Source organism: Capra hircus, chromosome 21 (genome assembly GCF_001704415.2).
Source record: "Capra hircus breed San Clemente chromosome 21, ASM170441v1, whole genome shotgun sequence".
Classification (NCBI taxonomy): domain Eukaryota; kingdom Metazoa; phylum Chordata; class Mammalia; order Artiodactyla; family Bovidae; genus Capra; species Capra hircus.
In genome coordinates, this window is record NC_030828.1 from 34263905 (window position 1) to 34272939 (window position 9035).

A 9035-nucleotide genomic window follows, 5' to 3' on the forward strand; every position below is an offset into this window, starting at 1 on the left:
GTGAGTGGTGAAGGGAAAACAGATACCGGCCACCTAATACTTACTCCCTACTAAGTATTCTCTGTCCAGAGTCCAGAGAGCCATATATCTGATGTCTCTGGGCCAGGCCATCCTAAACATGTGCAGATGACCCCAACACTCTCACCACTATGAGGACAGAAGAAAGAGGAATGGAAGGGATGGCTTGAGGAGCTCTAAACAGCCCAATCCCAGGGAGTTGAAGCAAGAGCATCTTATGAATAAATAGAAAAGTAGTGGAAGGAAATATGCTTAAGCATTAATGATGGTGATCCAAGATTGTGAAATTTTTGGTATTTTTTATTTTCTAAGATATATATGTTCTGTTTTAGTTGTCTTTCTGTGATGAATATGTTCCATTTATGAGGAATATGTTTTGATGAATATGCGTTACTTTCTACCCAAAAGACATTTTGTGACGGTTGGCGCTCACTCTCCATTCTAATGTTCAGCAAACCACTTCCTCTCAGTGCTCTCTAAGGCGCATGTTTTAAAAGTGAAGTTGGTTTTCTCAATATGTACCTATAGGAAAACCTCAGGATCGATGAAAAATAGAAGAAAAAATATACCCGATAACCTATGGCTATAGATACCTTCGAAACTTTAGGATTCAGTGAAACCAATAATTGCTTCACAGAGACTTTCCTTTGGGGAAAAATATATTTACACACTCACACACACACACACAGATGTGCGAGCAATGGAGGTGGGAGCAGCTATCTCAGCCCAAGCTGGAAGAGCTCCCTCTAGGTCTCTTGGGGCTGAAGGAGGATATGCCCTCAGGAAACCAGAGGCTGCACAGGGCCCTGGGCCCAGTGTGACAGGCACTCAAGCGAGGCTTAGGAATACTGAAGGCCTCCTGAAACTTTCTCAGGCTTCTGAGCTCTGCATACTCTGAGGCAGGGAGGGAACACTGCATGGGGTGAGCTACACCTTTGTAAATCTCCCTCATTTCTGTTAGGGTGGACAAGTGCCCCCCTGCCTCAACCCCCTACCTTGCATTCCTATGCACTAATAAAGATGTCCTTTTTATCATGGGGACAGGAATGCAAAAGTAGAAAGTCAAGAGATACTTGGAGTAACAAGTAAGTTTGACCTTGGAGTACAAAATGAAACAAGGCAAAAGCTAACAGAATTTTGTCAAGAGAACACAGTGGTCCTAGCAAGCATCCTCTTCCAACAACATCAGAGATGACTCTACACCTGGATATCACTCTATGGTCAATGCTGAAATCAGATTGATTATATTCTTTGTAGCTGAAAATGGAGAAGCTCTATACAGTCAGCAAAAACAAGACCACGAGCTGACTGTGGCTCAAATCATGAACTCCATATTGCAAAATTTAGGCTTAAGTTGAAGAAAGTAGGGAAAACATGTAGGTCATTCAGGTATGACCTACATCAAATCTCTTAAGATTTTACAGTGGAAGTGGCAAGTAGACTCAATGGATTAGATTTGATAGATAGAATGCCTAAAGAACTATGGATGGAGGTTCATAACATTGTATAGGAAGTGGTGATCAAAACCAATTCCAAGAAGAAGAAAGACAAAAAAGGCAAAATGGTTGTCTGAAGAGGCCTTACAAACAGCTGAGGAAAGAAGAGAAGCAAAAGGCAAAGGAGAAAAGGAAAGATACATCCATCTGAATGCAGAGTTCCAAAGAATAGCAAGGAGAGATAAAGCCTTCCAAAGTGATCAATGCAAAGAAATAGAGGAAAACAACAGAATGGGAAGACTACAGATCTCTTCAAGAAAATTAGAGATACCAAGGGAACATTTCATGCAAAGATGGGAACAATAAAGAACAGAAAGGGCCTAACAGAAGCAGAGGATATTAAGAAGAAGTGGCAGGAATACACAGAAAAACATAACAACAAAGACCTTAATGACCCAGAAAACCATGATGGTTTGATCACTCATCTAGAGACAGACATCTTGGAGTACAAAGACAAGTGGGCCTTCAGTTCAATTCAGTTCAGTTGCTCAGTCGTGTCCAACTCTTTGCAACCCCATGGACTGCAGCACGTCAGGCCTTCCTGTCCATCACCAACTCCTGGAGTTTACTCAAACTTATGTATATTGAGTTGGTGATGCCATCCAACCATCTCATCCTCTGTTAACCCCTTCCCCTCCTGCCTTCAATCTTTCCCAGCATCAAGGGCTTTTCCAACGAGTCAATTCTTCACATCAGGTGGCCAAAGTATCGGAGTTTCAGCTTCAACATCAGTCCTTCCAATGAATATTCAGGACTGATTTCCTTTCGGATGGACTGCTTGGATCTCCTTTCAGTCCAAGGAACTCTCCTGAGTCTTTTCCAGCACCACAGTTCAAAAGCATCAGTTCTTTGGCACTCAGCTTTCTTTATAGTCCAACTCTCACATCCATACATGACTGCTGGAAAAACCATAGTTTTGACTAGTGAGACCTTTGTTGGCAAAGTAATGTCTCTGTTTTTTTAATAAGCTGTCTAGGTCGGTCATAACTTTTCTTCCAAGGAGCAAGCGTCTTTTAATTTCATGGCTACAATCACCATCTGCAGTGATTTTGGACCCCCCCCCCCCGCCCCCGCAAAAAAAAAAGTCTGTCACTGTTTCCATTGCTAAGTTTTCCCATTCTTAAGTGGGACGCATCACAATGAACAAAGCTAGTGGAGGTGATAGAATTCCAGTTGAGCTCTTTCAAATCCTAAAAGATGATGCTGTGAAAGTGCTGCACTCATATGTCAGCAAATTTGGAAAACTCACCAGTGGCCACAGGACTGGAAAAGATCAGTTTTCATTCCAATCCCAAAGAAAGGCAAGGCCAAAGAATGTTGCAACTGCCACACAATTGCACTCATCTCACACACTAGCATACTCACACACTAGCCCCAGGATGTGTCTTGGTGTCTAGAGGGTGAGGCGGTCCCCAGGTCCCAGATCTTCAGCAAACAAACTTCTCCCCAGATCCAAGCAAAGTGGACTGTCCTTCTCACCTTAAAGGAAGCTTTCTTTGTCTTTAGGTCCCCCGTACATAGCTGGGTGGCATTGGTCTAATAGTAGTGTAGGTGGGACTCACACATTTGATCCTCCTGCGTGGTCAGCTTTACCTCCTGCAGTGAGTTAGGGCAGGTGCCTATGGAGTCCTTCCCCCCCAGCCGGCCCCACTGCACATCTGTCCCGGCTTCGTGCAGGCCATGGCTGTGGGCAGGCGGAGCTGCCTCACAGCTGCAGTCTGTTTGGCCTTTCTCTCCAGCTATGGGAAGAGGCAAGAGTCTGGCTCAGCCAGTGGTCCCCAAGCATGGACAGGGCAGTGACGTTGATGTGTCGGCCCTCTCTCCTGAGCCACAGGGACTGGTCAGGCAGCCAGGATAGGAGGGAGGAAAGGGCAGGAGATCCTGGGAGGGCAATGATCTGAACCCAGGAGGGCAGGGCCAGTGGGGAGTTTTCCTTGCCTGCAGTAACATGATGTTGTTGGAGAAGTTCTCAGGATTATAGTCTGGGTGGCGGATGGCCCTCCTCACCCAGAAGGGCTGCTGGGTCCTCTCCTGCTGTTTGATGTGTGGGCCCCAGGGTGATGATGATTGAGCTGCACGGAGAGCAGAGCATGTGTGTGGGGATCATGGGGTCACTGGAGATGCACCCCAGGAGCTGTGACAGGCAGCTGACTCCAGGGCAGGGCAGCAGCTGAGGGGGAATTGAGGTGACAGACGGTCCTGGGCTGTGACTCTGGGCCCTGTGCTTCTCAGGGACGTGAGGGCAGGGCTCCCGGGAGCTTTCTCAGCAATATTGTGAAGTGACTCTGAGTTTGGGTTTTGGCTCTCACTGCACACTCTCATCCTTCTCTGATGCTTTATTTGGCCATTGTGGATCGACCCTTCTCAACCCTGCCTCTTGTTTTCACCTCCGACCCACTGACCTCAAAACTTTACTTGTCCTGTTTCTCAGCTTTTCATCACCCTAGTCCTGCTCGTAAGATGGCTTATTTGATGAGCTCTTGTGGTCCTGATTTCCAGGATCCTGGGGTGAGGGAGGGGTACCCCTGGGCTCAGCTCCTGGGGAGAGGACGGGTCCCTGTCCAGACCTCAGGTAGGGTAGGCTGGTTACTGCCCCTTACCTTCCTCTGCAGTGAGCAGCCATCAGAACAAAGTCCTTTTGTATGAGAACACCACCACACCTCTTCCTACTCATCTCACCCAGAAACTGAACCAAAACCATGTAGGGGCGGGAGTGGGGCTTGGCCTCATGGCCCCCAGTGATCTCCTCTGAAAGAAAAGGCTGAAAGAGGGGGAGATGGGGGAGGCTATGGTTAGAAGGGAGATTCGGGAAGGTGGCAGTCAAGGTGGGTCGACAGTGCACAACAGACACTAGGGGAGAGTCCTCCGGGTTTTCACTGCAGTGGGATAACCTTTTCTGAACCCCAAACCTCAGTATTATTCTCCACATCCTGATTGACACACATATGGAGGGGCCCAAGACTGCCTTCCAGAGGGTGGAGCCCAGAAGATCATGGATGGGACCCCCTGATGAGCCCTCATTCTCATGGAGTCTCCTGGACCCCTCTGAGCCTCTGCTAATGTCCTGATGGTGCCATTTGCTAATAATCCACCTATAAGTTTATGGAGTTGGATTTTCTAAAATCCTCATGTACTAGAGCATAATGGATCCCAGGATCTCAGTAAACATCTGTTGACAGGTGAATGGCCTCCAATTAGCTTTTGGCTGAGGTTTGGTGGGGATAGTACTGGTGGGATTTAAGACCACAGGGATAGGGGAGGACACTGCCCAAAACAGTGGGGCAGAAAATGAGCAGCTTGGGGCCTGGGGAAGAGTAACAACACCCAGAGAGCTTTGGGTGCTGCCATCTAGCCATTTCTGACCAGTCACACCCTGGGCTCCTCTCCTGGGCAGGAGTGAAGGGCGGGGAAACTGACAAGTTTCTCTGGTTCTTAAGCTAGGTCCGCTGACAACTCCCTTGCTGTGAATGGTTTGTCTGAGGTGTCCTTTCCTGGCTGGAGGGAGGAAGTTTCTTACTTGTGTGTTATAGCTTCACATCCTCCACCAAATGCACAGCCCACTTTCCCGATTTTGAGAGAGAGGCTAACAGCTACCTAAGCTTTTAGTGAAGGCTTGCTTCCTACCATCCATCCTTGCTGAATGTCTATGCAGCATCGAACTTGTAGTCTCAGTTTGGACGGAGGCTGGTTCAGAATTTGGAGCTGAGCAGAAGGGCCAGGACTGCGGAGGTTTAGTGAGATGGGCTACCCTGTCGGGAATGGGGACGGTCACTCACGTGTCCCAGCCCGGGAGGCAGAAGAAAGGCCATCAGGAGCAGGGGTAGCTGCATCCTCCGGAAGATTTGCCCAGGTCAGAGCTGCTGGGGCTTCTTCCTTCCAGAGACAAAGCACAGGGGAAGGAAGCAGGGAGGCTCAGTGCCCCCACAGACCCCCCAGAGCTGTGCTTCCCCCAGCCGGGTGTGAGCATGCCACATGGGCCCATGTTCTCTGCTGTGGGATAGGTGAGAACGGCAGTCACCTCACTTGCCCTCCCACTGCAGAGTCACAGAGCAAGAAGAACAGCAAGAAAGTGGAGGCTGTGTTGCAGCCAGGGGAGGAGCTGGATCCCCAGAGGCCCTCAGTGACTGAATCATGAGGGTCTGCATTTCTCCCCTCTTGGGTCTTCTTTGATTCTGGGGAAAGCATGAAGAACTACCCAATAGGCGAGAGTCAGGGGTACAGCGACATGGCTCCTGTACTTGGGAAGCTCAGGGGCTGGAGGAGACCTAGAATCTGTGGGCAGAGGACACGTGCGTGAGGACCATGGCGCGGGGCTCTGCTTGGGGCCAAGGTTGAGGCAGAGACCGCACTTGCTCTAGGAGCAGCGAGACCTGGACTCACCCATGTGGCCCAAACTGCAGCCCCATTGCCTATCTTGCCAGTGTTCCAGCCTCACATTTTTGGAGGATATAGAATTTAGAACTCTCTCTTGGTCCCTTGGCGCTGAAGGAGGATGTGCCCTCAGGACACCAGAGGCTGCACAGGGTCCTGGGCCCAGGACTCCAAGACAGGGCTGTGACAGGCACTCAAGCTGGGCCTAGGAATACTGAAGGCCTCCTGAAACTTTCTCAGGCTTCTGAGCTCTGCCTGCTCTGATGCAGGGAGGGAACACTGCATGGGGTGAGCTACACCTTTGTAAACCTCCCCCAGTTCTGTTAGGGTGGACAAGTGCCCCTCTGCCTCAACCCTCAACTTCATGTGGCCCTCCTTCCAAATCTGGATTCTCTTGTTTTACCCCAGGGCACTGGGATGGTGGGGAGGGGAGTAGGTGTGGACGAGGAAGAAGGCGTATGGATGAGACACAAGGGTTGTCAAGAAGGGGGTTGTGTATTCCTGAGAGGGGTCTCCCTTCTCTGATGGAGCTCATGGGCAGCCTGGAGGGGGAGCTGGCACTGGGGATGTGTGACTGGAGGGAGCTGGCTGTCAGTGCAGCAGTGAACAGATGTTTCCCTGACATAGTAGGTACCTAACGAATATGTGAATAAAGGAGGAATCAGTGATTTCTGCTCAAGAGATGAAAGTTTATTAAGTTCCAGACAGCCCTCCTCCACCCACTTTGACCAAGGCTTCCAATCCCAGGGAAAATGGAGGGGACTATACCAGGGGCACCTCAGTCTGATCCCTGCCATTTGTCCTCTGTCATTGTTGTCTGGATCCAGGACAGAAAGCTGGAGATTCTGGTGTAGACATGTGGAGTCGTACCATCCGTTTTTCCAAAGGACACAATGCCCTGGGCCACACCATTACACACGAGCGGGCCCCCGGAGTCACCCTGTGGGCAGAGAGAGCAAGGGCTGGGCTCACCTTCTTCAGGTCTGGTCTCCCTGCCACCCTAGGATGGGTGGTCTCTGTTAGATGCCCTGGCTGATAAAAGGGTCTCGGTACTGAGGTTTCAATCTGGCCCTGACAATCCGCCTCCTCCCACAGAAAACCTCTGCCCATATGTGACTTTGAGGCAATATCCATCCCCCAGGGACCTCAGACAGACACCAGATTGGAGGACAGGCTGGGGACACAGGACAGAACTCGCTCCCACTGCCCCAGATCCAGAGAGCAAGGCTTTGCATGGATGACACTGGGGAGCTCACCTTAAAGAAACTCTTGCTCTCTTTCGGGTCCCCTGCACATATCTGGGTGGTGGTGCTGTAATATGGGTAACGATAACTGCATTCCTCGGCTCTTTGGACCTCAAGCTCTACCTCCTGTAGTTTATCTGGGCGGGGCATATTCACGCCAAGATGACCCCAGCCAGCCACACTGCATAGCATCCCTGGATTCACCGTATCCCAGTCCCTGGGCAGACTGATGGGGCTCACAGCAGTGGTCACATTGGCCTTCCTCATCAGCTGAAAGTAGAGGAAAGGCATTGTTACCTACTGATGGCCCACAGAGACTGCAGGACAGTCATGGGGTTGCCTTCTTCACAGCCCTGGTATAGATGGCAACCCCATGACTCTCCTGCAGTCTCCAGACCTGCAGGGTCTAGAATGAGGTATGGGGGATGCAGAACCCCAGGAAGGAAGTGTCCAGAGTCAGTGCAGCCACGTGTCCCACCTGCAGTAACATGATGTCATTGGCCAAAGTCTTATCATTATAGCGTGGGTGCGGGATGGCTCTTCTCACTGGGATGACCTGCTGGGTCCTCTCTCGGTCCATGATGTTATGTGCCCCTAGGGTGACGTTTATTGAGCTGCACAGACTGCAGAGAAGGAAAACGAGTCACAGGAGACACAGGCCAGGATCCTGAAGGAATGCTTGGGATAGGGCAGGACTTAGGGAGGGGAGAATTCTAGGGGATGGGCCTTGGAGCTGAGCATCTCTGTGCTGTCTGCTTCCATGCAGCCTGGGCAGGGTAGTAGTTCCTGGAGTCCACGGAAGGTGTTCAATCCTGCACAAGTTTGACTGTGTCTAGGAAAATGTCAATTTTTCACACGTGCACTCTGGGCTCCAGGGTGCAACACTGGCTTCCTTCAATATTATGTTAGATCAGACCCTCTCTCCATGCATCAGTAGCATTGACCTGTCCCTCTCTGGCCAAAGCTCACCTGTCCTCCGAAGAACTTCTTACCTTACCTGGTGGCCTAGGTCTGCAGCCCCTGAGAAGATTGTTCCCTGGGAGGGGTCAACAGAGGGATAGGGACATGGGCACTGCTCCTCACCTTCCTTGGCAGTGAGCTGCCGTTAGGGCGAAGTCCTCACGCACGAGGAAACCCCCACAGATGAAAATTTTATCTGCAGTCTGTATTTGAAGATACGCCATGTAGGGACTGGAGTGAGGCTTGGCCTCATGGCCCCCGATAATCTTCGCTGAAAGAAAGACACCAGCCTACCCACTGTGCTCATGCAGCCAAGGGTAGAGAGGGGAGATGGGTCCATATTTGCTTGTCTTTGACCTGAGTTAAAAAAATTTCCTGACGATAGGCCAGAACGAGGCTGTGTATGAGTGTAGCATCTGAGCAGGTCTGTGTATGTGGGGAGGGACTGGGCCTCTGAGGGTGGGACCGTTACTCACCTGCCTCCCCAGTGGGGGACAGAAGTGCCAGCAGGAGCAGGACCAGGAGCAGGACCATCTCTGCAGGAAAGCTCCCCAGCTCTGAGCAGCTGCTACTTCCGTCTGGTCTTTTAACCAGTGTCTCCTCCCATGTTGTGGCTGTTATCACTGAAGATTTCTCTGAAGCCTCACACTTCTGTCTGATCAGGTCCTGGGGTCTGAGTGGAGAGTGTACTTAGTGATCACTGCAGAAGCACTCATAAGCTCTTGGCTTAGTGCCATCACTCAGCAGAAAGCAAGAAAATCACTACAAGTAGAAGTAGTGAGACGTTGTATCAGCAAATACCAGATCTTTGAGCCCCATCATTCTGGGTCCCATGATGAGAGATTCATGACATAGAATGTCTTCATTTCAGTGGTTCTTTTTGATCACAAGGGTGATTGTGTATTGAGGCCTCTTTGTATGAGAAATTTGGAGATAAGATCTCTCA

The 9035-nt window shown here is 50.3% G+C and overlaps 1 protein-coding gene and 1 pseudogene across 1 annotated transcript; both read right to left on the bottom strand.

Moving 5' to 3' along the window:
* Positions 2896–5365, bottom strand: LOC108633315 (annotated as a pseudogene).
* Positions 6554–8660, bottom strand: LOC102168343 (mast cell protease 1A-like). The gene is made up of 5 exons (XM_018066528.1): positions 8566–8660; positions 8213–8360; positions 7608–7752; positions 7142–7399; positions 6554–6825 (listed from the first exon to the last, which is right to left on the bottom strand). Exons 1-5 carry the CDS (start codon positions 8621–8623, stop codon positions 6664–6666), a joined length of 771 nt encoding a protein of 256 aa, XP_017922017.1. The 5' UTR covers positions 8624–8660; the 3' UTR covers positions 6554–6663.

What these genes read in the sequence shown, in the direction of transcription:
- LOC102168343 (XM_018066528.1), bottom strand. Translation starts at nt 8,623, where the DNA reads ATGGTCCTGCTCCTGGTCCTGCTCCTGCTGGCACTTCTGTCCCCCACT. An exon ending in GCAGCTCACTGCCAAGGAAG is followed by an intron (nt 7,753 to 8,212) that starts GTGAGGAGCAGT and finishes CCTTCTCTGCAG; the next exon opens with TCTGTGCAGCTCAATAAACG. An exon ending in ATGACATCATGTTACTGCAG is followed by an intron (nt 7,400 to 7,607) that starts GTGGGACACGTG and finishes CTCTACTTTCAG; the next exon opens with CTGATGAGGAAGGCCAATGT.